We start from the raw sequence: 12,061 nt of genomic DNA, 5'->3' as shown, positions 1-12,061 counted from the left end.
GTGACACATTTAGTTTTTACGAAGAGCAGCAATCTTTGTCCATTGCGACACACCAAATATAGCTGGATTTTTAGTTCACTTTCACAGAACTTTAATACTTTTTAAAATCGGATTCATCTGTTTGAATTATTGTCAATTAAATATCAGATTTAGAATTTTGCGTTATAATTTAGGTTTTCAAAATCATTTCATTGATGTCTTTCGGATATTAATAGGAGGAATACCAATAAGTAGTATGTGAAATTTCAAAATAATCTACACATCCAGGAGAATACATTTTTTTAGCATGTAAGATTTACATGCATTCCAGTATAGTGTATTTTATGCCACCAACACTTTTTTCCCTAAGACGTAGAGTTATTTTGAGCAAGATCCTTGTAGAAAAAAAGACATCTCTGATTTTCTCATTATCAAAGCTGGGCTTCCTCCTGAGACTCTTGACCAGTGGTGCCGATGCTGTTTTTTCGACGGGGTTCGTTGTTTGGGAGATGTGCCAGAGGATCTGGTCAGATTAAGAAAACAAAGCGAATAGCTGTAATGGTCAATAACGCCAAACTAATTCACAGCGACACTGGAGGTTGCTACTTCACCTCTGTATGTTCAATTTTCAGGTTACCTAAAGTGTCTCTACTGATAACATCGGCAGAAGGAATCACAGTTTAGTTGGCCTGTAAAATTTTGCAGGGTTCGTATTTTCTTTTTAATCTAAATTTTTCATTTAATTAAATTTACTGGAGTGACATTGGTTAATAATTATATAAGTTTGAGGTGTACTGTTTTGATATACACCTCTATATTGCGCTGTGTGCTCACCACCCAAAGTTTAGTCTCCTGTCACCATATACTTGACCCTCTTCATCCTCCCTCCTCCCTCTGTCCCCTCTGCTAACCACCATACTGTGTCTAAGAGTTTATTGGTCTTGTTCATTTGTTGCTTTGTGTTTTGTATCCCACATATCAGTGAAATCGTATGGTTCTTGTCCTTTTCTGTCTGTCTTATTTCACTTAGCATGATACTCTCAAGAGCCATTTACGTTGTCTCAAATGGCAATTCTTCATCATTTTTTATGGCTGAGGGTTTGTATTAGGTATGATAGGTACGAAATACCTAAGAAGATTATAATGATGAATGCTGATGAATCAAGAATCATTATATTCAGTTATGATCCACTTCACCACCTTCAATTTATCAAAGACTTATGATTTATTTTAGTTATTTTGTTGATTAATTATCCCTTACATTGGCTGTTTTTCTATCAAGGAGACCTAAATCCTAGCCATGATTCTTCTATTAACTGAGCTTAATCTTATTTTTTATCATTTATAAATAAATTTGATCTGAATGATTTCTTTATTCTTTTTAATTTATTCTGTGAGTCTATAAAATCAACGATTTAGTAAATGTAGAGAATGTTATGCACAAATAATATGTTAATTATCTGGAAATTTATAATCTAAAAGTCAGCTTATGATATAAGAATAATACAAATGTATAAACAATAATTTTTCATTCGTTCTACTTGTAAATAGGCAAATATTCACCTGCTAAACTCAAACCTTTCCTTAATGTTAGAATTTAAGAGAGATGTTTTACTTCAGACGGTGAAATGATGTCGTGAACGTGCATCTCTTGAGCACCTCTGAATACTGTGCCAGGACCTGAGACTACAGAAAGTCACCCTGCCCCCTGTCCTGCAGAAGAATGGAGAGTTTAATTTACGAGGCCGATAGAAAGAAGAAAAAGAAATTCCTAAAATCACATAAGGAAAAAAAGAGCAGGAGAAAGAATTAGGGAACACTTTGTTCAGGAGGGCAGGTCCAGCGGGTCCCTCCAGGCTCACGTGGAGAAGAGCAGAAAAGCAGTCTGAGAAGTGACAAGAGGGACGCAGACGAGGGATGTTCCCGATACGTTTAGAAAACGAGTGGACTTTAAAAGACCACTTAGACCAGGCAGGTAAATTCAGGAAGAAAAGCAGAAAATAATCAATGCAGGACCTTAAGTTCCAGGATAATTTCTGTTCCAAGGCAGCAGGAAGCCACTGTAGAATCACATACTACAACTTCTCAAACTTGTTTTAATTGTTATTGATTGGTTTCGTTTTTGTGGGGGTGGGGTGAGGAGGGAAGAGAATAAAAGTAAATATATGTAGCGCAGCATTGTAGAAAGTCTTGTTTCAGGTGCAAATGAAATCAGTATTCATAGTTTTAGAATAATTTTAGAAGGTACAAAAAATGAACAGAGAAGCTGATTTAAAAGTGAAAGCGCTCATGAAGATGGTACTTTTCCTCTTAAAAAAAAGAAGAAAAATATTCATAAAATATCTTCCTTAATGAAAATGAGACAAGGCCTTTTAAAGCACTGCAGTCTGTTTTCTTTGATCAAATAACAGTTGATACGAGTGTCCTGGATCTATTAACTGGACTTTGCCAACTGTGCTCACTGCTTTGTAATTACTTTAAATATCAACAGCGTTATAGATCAGTAAAGAAAACTAACAGTACACAAGAAGCTTTTTAACACCATATCATCTAGTGATTTATTGTTCTTCCAATCAAATTAACATTGCCCCTTCATTTAAAATGAACTTTTGAGAGCAGCTTTTTTAGAAAAGCATAAAAGGCTTGAGTATAGTCCATTATCCCCTAAATCTGCCGATGTAGCTGGAAAAGTTCTTTCCACTATTATTATCACTACAAAACCTATGAGTCTATTAAATAAATGTCTTAAATGTGTTTTTATATACTAGTCATGGTAGGCATCTTTTTTCATGATATTTATTGTGCCAGTTAAACTAAAATTTAATTTTCTCAATGCCACAAGTATGAATCATTGCAAAGAGTTGTTTTTCTACCAGTCAAGTTGATGTTTTAGCTGAAAACATAAAAAGTAATAGTATCCAAAAGGCAGAAAATGTTACATTTATTTTACCTGTATACATTGTAACATAATATCTTATTTGTAAATTTAAGAGTTTTGGAAATTATTTCAAATTATAAGCATTTACTTGATGAATGGATGTGTTAATAGACTTAAAAGGCTCACAATATCTTCCCATTCCATCAAAAATAATCGTGGGAAATAATTCTATTAGGTTCAGGAAACAGAATTTATGATGAAATATGAATGAGGTGATCATAACTTTTTTAAAACCCTATATAATTAATACAATTATAACTAATTTGGAAAAGAGGCATGAGAAGGTTGGGATTACATGGGCAGATTGGAGAATCAATAAAAATTGACAGATTTTGTGGGTTTAAAGGAAGAAAGACATTTATAAATATAGACACAAGTAAAATAGAGCAGTTTTGTTTTATTATAGTAATAGACTAAGCAGAGTCTTCGGAATGGGCAATTGAAAGTCAAGTGCATCATAAATAAGATATTTCTTCCAACTGCAAGTGCTCCGTAAATTCAACATCGCCACTGGATATAATTTCTGACAGCTGCCTTAAGACCCCTAGCAGCTGACAGCACCATTCGTCTCTTTCCCCAAAGGTCCTGTATTCTAACCAGTATCCTCAGATGGCAAGTTACATTATTATATTTGTTAGTTGTGTCATAGGTACATTATACAAGTCTTTGCACCCTGGTTTTGGGTCACAGCTACTCCTGCTGACGTATCCTCCTAAGAAGTTTCCGAAACACATTTACCTTTCTGCCCCCAACTGAGCACTACTCAGCAGTCCAATATTTATTCTTTTACTTTTTCTTCTTTATGTACCTCTTCTTTGGAAAACCCATTCTCTCTTTTGCTGTATTCACCTAGAAGAAGAGAAATGAATATTTTGCATATAGAGAGAGCCTCCCTTCAAAGCTGTGGGGCTGTATCTCCCATGCTTTCTAGACTTTTCCGCTTAGCACACTGAGCAATGTCCTAAACCCCAGCTCACGGTCTCTCTTTTCTCTCTAGCCAACGCCACCTGTTTCCTGCTTGGAAAATCGCCTCCCTCTTCTGACTTGTTTCAGTCAGCCAGCATTTTTTTAATTCGAAATCTTGAAGCCACTCTGGATTCCTTTTCCAACTGCCACACGGACGAACAAGTCACACTCATTGCCTTCGTTAACTTATCTACACAGGACCTGCCATTACAGCCCATCATCCTGACGCTGTGACAGATGATCCCCTTGACACTGCCATAACAGCTTTTCAGCTGGTTCCCCCATTTTTTAAAAAAAAAACTCTTTCTACCCCAGCCCAAATCTCCCACAAAATGGTTAACATATAAAAGTAGGCTTCTAATTCTTGGCATATTATCGGCTTTAGGTCTAAGCCACTTCCATGGACCCCTTTTATACTCTGCACCGCAGGATGTTCTCACTGCACCAAGCCTCTGACCTTATTACTCACTTTCCTGATGATGGATGCAAATACGCCCTGCGGACCTAACACCCTCCGAGACTTTTGGAGTCAGGTTTCATATATGTTTCCAATATTATGTTTAAGTAACAACAGAAATGCTGATAAGACAAAGTTTTTCCTCTGGTCAAAAAACTAGGCTATTGCAGTATTGCCAACTGAACCACATTATGCAATCTTCACATACTACAACTTCTCGAATTTTCTCCCTGTTCTGGAATGTTCTCTGCTCTCCACCTACATGAATCCTATCTACCCTTCAAACTCCAGTTCAAGTTTTGTATCTTTGGTAATCACCAACTAACAATAGCATCTTCCTCCTTGCTGTAGAAAAGCCCTCTCTGTCTCACTCAGTTAATGCTTAATTCACTAGTGACAACGTAATATTATATATTACATTTTTTATGCTTAAATCATAGTTTCATAAATTAGAATGGAAGCACTTCGAAATCAGGTAAAAAGTCTCATTCATCTCTGTCACACTTTTAAGGCAATACTAGTGCATTGTTCGTGCAGAATGCATAGTTTTGGATGAATCAGATTTACTGCTGTAGACCTTTAGCCAGTAAATATTTTGACCTATTCACTTTGGTGAGAAATCTAAGGTCTTTAGAATTGAGTAGTGCAAGATATTTCAGGTTTTCCTTTGAGCCAATCTCTTACTATTCCACGTATTTCCTCTTATTTCCCCACAGATATATTAGCTCACAGAATACAAAATCCTTGCCTTTTATTCTGTATAACCATGTAATGCCCTTTAAAAATAGTATTACGCACAACGATACACAAAATGCATGTGTTTATTGAACACAAAAATTAGACTCGGACATTTATATCACAAGAATCCTAAGGGGTTAGGCAGGCCATCATGGTGGAGATAAACATAATAATAAATTAGTGGTTTTCTGCAAATCAGTGCCTTGTGTGAGGTTTGAGATCAACTTACACAACATCGTCCAGCTCCAGTCTGGTGCGTGGAGACAGGCTGATCAGGATGTAGGGCACGGTGCTCTGATGATCGTTCATTTCATCCGGAAGATAAACAAATGCCGAGTTTGTTATACAACTTACAGAAAATTACCGGAATTATTATAGAGCATCTTATCTTCAAACCAGAGCTGTCAACGAGAATTTGCCACAGTTGTCCTACAGCATGATTGTGTACATAATTCCATTTTCAAATTACTGTCATTGGAAATACCTGACAGGTATTCATTTTTTGTTCCAATAGGTGATAAAGTATCTAATTCTGTTCAAAACAGCTACAGTTATATTCTATCCTTTAAGCTTTTACACTGAAAAAGTATTTCTATTTAAGAAAGCTGGATGAAATGTTGACCTGATTTGTTATGTTTTATCAATTATGAAAAAAGTAATTGTGGCTACAGATGCCATCCCAGACAGGAATATTCACATGGGAAAATCTGTGAAAAATCATCTAATGACATTGTGTTTAGAAAACACAGCGAAAATGTATCAAAAATCTCTAAGGCCTTAAATACGTTTGGCTTTTTTACATGATATATCTGACATAAGCCATCCTATTGTTTTTGCAGAATGCAAAGAATTCTATGAAACAGAATTTAATTATAAGTTTCAGGGGAAGTATACTACTGAGCCATTTGTTAATCCTCTAAAACAATTCATATTTTTAAAATAAAAGGCTATACCCTTTTAATTTTGTCAATTCACTCTAAAGACATGGTCAGGCTTCAAGTTTGGAGAGCTGAATTGGCATTATATAGGGGAAAAGAAAACAGCGTTGGGATGTAAAGATTTTAGCTGCCAAGGCTCTGCCAGGATGGTGATGTAAAGCCATGTGGACACACACTTCAGTAAGCATGACCCCCTCCCAGCCGTGCACAGGGACTGTTTAAAACCCTGTTCTAGAGACAGAGGATCCTTGTAGACACTTCAGGAGTAGAAAAAGCATGGCTCCTGAAAGAAGTACTAAATTTTGCAGTTTGATCCAAAATCTAAGAATGTATTTCAGACCAATAGAGATAATATCAATACTCATATAACTGCACACAATTAAAACAAACGTCTTTTATAGGACAGATAGCTGACCCCGCTTATTTCCTGCACTGGAAAATATATATTATTTTCACAAAGTAATGTCTACCACCAGGTTCATCTGCCCAAAAACCTGCCACCTCAATAGGAAAGATAATATTTTTAGTTATGATATTTCAAGTTAACATGTAAATGTGCACTATTTTTAAAGTCTACAAATAAAAATCCTTATCTTACAAGACGGATAACTTCATTATAACTGAACCACCATAAGTATGACAGTAAAACTATTATCATCACAAGATCATCAAATTACTATTCAATTAAAGAATATATTTAGTTGCATGTATCTCCAGGGTCCACACAAGGAAGTATATTCTGGCATAGGGTGGAGTTGTCAGGCAAAATAGAGAATACTCTGTGAAATCTAGCAAATATTTTAGCATAAATATGTCCCGCCTATTACATGTGCCATGCTTGTGCTAAGCAATTATTTATCGTTTATCTGAAACTTAAATTTAACTGGAAATCCTATATTTTTATTTGCTATATATGTCAATCTTAGGGGAGGACGGCCAACTCCGCTGGCTGAAGATGGAGTTGTAGTGTGCATATAAAATGAGCTTACACCAAGTAAGGTACAGTTTCAACTAAAGCAGATTGTGCTGGGTGAGATTACCAGGACCATTTTCTATATAAAAAGCAATTTGAGTTTATGCTTTTTTGAGAAATTCCCCCCTGTGTAAATTTCCGTAAGTGCTGTACAAAGGAACAGAAATTGATAGTGCCTTCTGAAAGCTGAAACATGATACTCTGAAATATAATCATTCTAGTAGAAAACCTATATCTCATTTGTCTATAAGTCAAAATCTCACATAAGCAGTGGCATTATTGAACTTTTTTATATAAATAGTGAACATTATTGAACAGTAGCATTCGAGAGAAAAAATTTTAACAAATAACTTCTCAGTCAATGTCAATACCCAACTTTTCTCCTTCATAATGAATATGATGTTGTACTCATTTCTGGTTCTGGGATGGAAGATTTGGCTGATCAACCAGAATCAAGAAAACTCTTATTTCCTATCAAGCAAAAATATCTACTAAGGAAATCTGTGTGAGGATATGTGACGTGCTCCTCCTGATAAGTAATCTCTGACCTTGGCAAAATAAAAAGCACTATATAAATTGTTCTATTGAAATTATTATTTCATCATTGACATAATTATCTTAATGGAACTGTTCTTCTTGAGAAATTTGGAATAAATGTACTGGAATATTAAAAAATCTAAAATAAATTCTATAGAGTCAAATTCATCAATTGCTGGTACTTACCAAGAAACTTATTTGCTATGTTAATTAGCATATGCAATTATTGAGTCAGAAGCTTCATAGCAAAATTTCTTGAAGTGCTCCACGTAAATAGATTGTATCACAACGGAAAGACCCTAAAGTCTAGGAGTTTTAATTTGGTCCCTTTTATCTTCAATTTCTCTTTATCACTCTCCTGTTTTTCTCTATCACGTTGAACATGTAGGCAATATAATAACCACTTCAAGATCCTTATTTTTCTGGAACTCTTTCTGTTGATTGATTTTGCTACTGGTACAGCTCAGATTTTCGTATTTTGGATCCACTTGCTCACCTTCTAGCCTGTAAAAGACAACTCATCTGTCTCCCTTCTCTCCGGGAACAAAGTACATGCTTTCTTTCGTCTGGTGTCCGCACACTAGTGATTTATATTTTTGTAATTGTTTAAATTTAGAGCACATAGTCATCATAATCAGAAGTTTCTTCTTACTGTTTTAATGCATTTAGAAAGCTCTGTTCTTTGCTCATTCATTGACTATTTATACTCAACCCATAATAAAATGTTGAAATTAAAAGTTCACTCAACCAATTAACTTTTTTTCTCAATGACAAAAGACATTTTATTCAAATTGGCCACATTTTTCTTAAACATAAGCCAACACATAACATTTGAATTTTCAGTTATAAAGATAAAATATATGTATATTTAAGTGCAATTAAGTTAACTATGGTGTTAAATTATGTAAAAATATTGGTGTCATTGAAAGATTAATGTTCTGGGAAAGATATAACACAATCCCGTGAAACAAAACTTTATAGTTTAATTTAGGGAGATATGGAAAATTCATTGTCCAAATATTTTCATTTCATGTACATCATTATCAGCTCAGCAGTTACACCCTTTGAAAGCTTCATTACTTTATCTCTTAAGGAAAAAGCTTAGGTTTTTTCTATTAACATTCTATATATAGAATGAAAGTAACAAAACAACCATGGATATCACCTTCTGTTTCTGACTGCCTTCTTGTGAGACTGGATCAGTTCTGGAAATACAGAATAACGTAAAATTACACGATTTTGAGGACTCTATCGTAGGAATATATTGATTGTGATATCAATGTTATTCATTTATATTGGGAAAAAATATATTTTTTTAAAATAATAAAAATTCAGTGTCAATTTCTTTTGAAATAATAAATTGTTGACAAAGTCATTATAGCGATCTCAGATACTTCTATTATTCCTCCTAAGTCCAAATGTTGCAAAACATTCTAGAAGAAATTTTTAGCGACAGTGCCTTTTCAGTCTTTGGTAATTTTGCTGTATGATAAATTTGTGAATAATTTTGTGCTAGAAAAAAATCCCTGACATTGATTAGAAATTGGGGGATTTTTTGGTTGTCGTTGAAAACTTACATGAAGATGATCAATGATTTACAAAAGTGTCTGAAAATAGAAGTTGATGGCATTACTATTACTATTAACACCACCATATCTGTTATAGGTGCAGACAAGAATAACAATCGTTTATCAAATTTGATTATTCCCCATAAGAAAGAGAATAACCAAGAATTAAGTCACCATGTTAGCTATAAAAAAAAAAAAAGAGTTCTTGGTTAATCTATTATTTCCTGCAACTTATAAATTTACATAGAAACTAAGGCTTTCTGATAGATGTATTCTATGTCTAACTAGTAGTTACCTCTTTCTCACTTAAAAGGACTTCTTTTTTCCCTCCCTTTGCATTTCATCTTTTACTAACAGTATGAAACTTACAACAATCCATGTCAAAATGGACCTGGACTGTAGCAGCAGCCACACCAGGAAGCCTTGCGATTTATACTGTTAAAAACGTGTGAATTCCAATTGCATAGGGAACCCTGACACGGGCACATTTCTACTGTGTGCCCTCAGTCGCTGCTGGGTTATTTCCTCAGCCTTTATCCCCTGAGCTTCAAATTCTTGAAGGGTAAAATGGGAAACCTATCTAATCAGAGTCATGAGAAGTGATGAGAAAATGTACGAAAACCGCATTGCATTGCTCCTGGCACAGGGTAGGTCTTAGCCAATATGCTTTTCTTGCCCAAAGAAATACAGGTAACTTCTTTTAAACTCTATCTAATTCAAAGACTAAAATTTCTCCCTATGTACCTTGTTTCAGGTTGAGACTTTCATAACAAAGATGAGACGGGAGAATACGGAATGTATTCTATTTTATCTTTAAACCATATGATATTTACAGTTTCTTGGCTTCTGGTTTACACACACATACATGCACACACATATAACAAAACAAACCACTTATTTATTGTTTGGTTTTCTTCTAAGTTGACTAAATTTATTTTTAAGATAAAATTCATACTGTGATAAGCGATATATTTTCAAGTTATCTTTGCTAATGCATTTAATCTGTGCCACATGATCTATGTCACAGTCATGAATCAATTTAGGAGCTGACGATTATTGAGACAGATCTGCACTATATGAGCTCAAACATTATTTGAGCTTTAAATTAGAGCTTTTGAAGATGTTTTGTTTCTGGACCACAAGGAGCTAATCATGTTTTATAGGAACATTTTGGTTCATCTGTGGTTGGTACATTTAGTGACTTGCCAATGCCTCAGATTCATCTGATTCCAGGCCCTACAATAAGATGTGTGTGTGTGTGTGTGTGTGTATATGAGAGAGAGAGAGACAGACAGACAGACAGAGACGCGTTGAAGCCAGACAGAACCAGACATAAACCTCAGCTATGCTATTAACAAGCTAACTAGGAAGTTCCTCGACTTAGTTTCTTTATCTCTAAAATAAAAGTTTTTGTGAAAATTAAAATGAAGATAGTTCTTGTAAAGTGTTCCTCACAAGGCCTAGAGAACAGAGCAAATACTTAACATTTTTAGCACTTTAATTTTACTCTCATCATCATTTCCTGTGGGAGAGTAGCTATGTGTCACTAACCCCACCCCACTGACCTGTAAGACAAAGTGTGATTCTCAGCTTACTAAATGAGCGTCAGCTCTACAATGACTAGTGGCCAGAAATCACAAGTCCATATCATGCGATATGTTTAGAGGACGAAGCATACTCCACTGTAGACAGACCCGGATATTTCGTTCTGTTTTTCACAAGTTCAGCGAGCTCTCGTCTGACCTTCTGTAGAGGTTCAGTCGCCGCTGGGTTGTTTTCTGAGCTGTTTTACCAGAGCGTTTGGGACCTTTTCTGCTTAGTCTTCCGCCCACATTATGCTCTTTCTCCTCAGCGGGGGTAGCCGAATTGGTCGCTGGGCATGGAGTTGCAGTGGTTGCCTCGGTGATGACCTTGTTCTTTGCAGTTTTTGGTGTTTTCCCACTCTTCCACACTGATAGATATTTGAGACTTTAAAGGAAATGAGTATTGATAATTAGATATTTTAGGAATAAGTTTGGCCTGTGGTTGTATTAATGTTTCTGCAATATCGTGGTATGATTATCTCATGAGACTTTTCACAGAAGAGCAAAATCATAATCATTGATACTAATTTTCCATTATTATAAATATTATTAGAAAATATGTCCTCTTGAAATTATATATGAACATAAGAAAATACCTTTGCCTCCTCCTATGTAAATTTTTATGAAAGGATTTAATTTTTCATGGATCAGAGTTATCTTACCAAATGACTATTGACATAGAGTTGTTTGAGTCCAAAAACAGACAAAAAAACTAGGTATTTTAAAACTTTATTGAAATTAAGTCCATGTAATGGACTTTTCTAAATTTCCTACAAGTATTTCACATGACATTTAAATAAAGATTATAAGAATTTTTTTATTTTTGGAATTACTAACATTTTAAAGGATTTTAAGTTATCGCTCTTTCTAAAAATAGCATTGGAATGAACTTTATAAAATGTGAATTTTTTATTCCCTTATATGACCCAGAGGAAAACAGAAAGCACTTTTTAATTCATGCATTAACTATTCACATAAAATGTTTTCTGACTAAAATATCACAACATATTTCAAGAATTGTTCTTCGTATCCGAAACAAAAATATATTGTAAATATTAATATTTCGCAAATGTATTCTAGAATCACAAATAAAACTTAAATCTCTCCATAGGAAGGAAAAGCAATGAACAAACTCATAAAGTCTATTTTGATTTATTCTTTCACTACTAAATCTGATTTTCAACTAAGAAACTCCCCTTTGATTATAGGCCCTTAGTAAATAAAAGCTTCCTGTTCCAAAATGAAGTTATTATGCTGAGTGAAATAAGTCAGACAGAGAAAGATAGATACCATATGACTTCATTTATATGAGAAATCTAAGAAACAAAAAGAACAAACTAATCAAAAACAGACTCAAAAATATAGAGGACAATCTGATAACGAC

At 34.5% G+C, this 12,061-nt stretch overlaps 1 protein-coding gene across 1 annotated transcript in view; it reads right to left on the bottom strand.

The window, feature by feature from the left end:
• Positions 1-410: 410 nt before the first annotated feature.
• The window catches only part of KCNT2 (potassium sodium-activated channel subfamily T member 2), a 66,779-nt gene continuing 55,128 nt past the window's right edge, over positions 411-12,061 (bottom strand). Inside the window, 6 exon segments of the mRNA XM_023531035.1 lie at positions 411-516; positions 5,305-5,393; positions 10,769-10,836; positions 10,839-10,919; positions 10,922-10,948; positions 10,951-11,062. Of these exon segments, the coding sequence (XP_023386803.1) occupies positions 411-516; positions 5,305-5,393; positions 10,769-10,836; positions 10,839-10,919; positions 10,922-10,948; positions 10,951-11,062 (483 nt within the window).

Source organism: Pteropus vampyrus, unplaced genomic scaffold (assembly GCF_000151845.1).
Source record: "Pteropus vampyrus isolate Shadow unplaced genomic scaffold, Pvam_2.0 Scaffold60, whole genome shotgun sequence".
NCBI lineage: Eukaryota > Metazoa > Chordata > Mammalia > Chiroptera > Pteropodidae > Pteropus > Pteropus vampyrus.
This window is presented reverse-complemented; position numbering and strand designations above follow the sequence as displayed.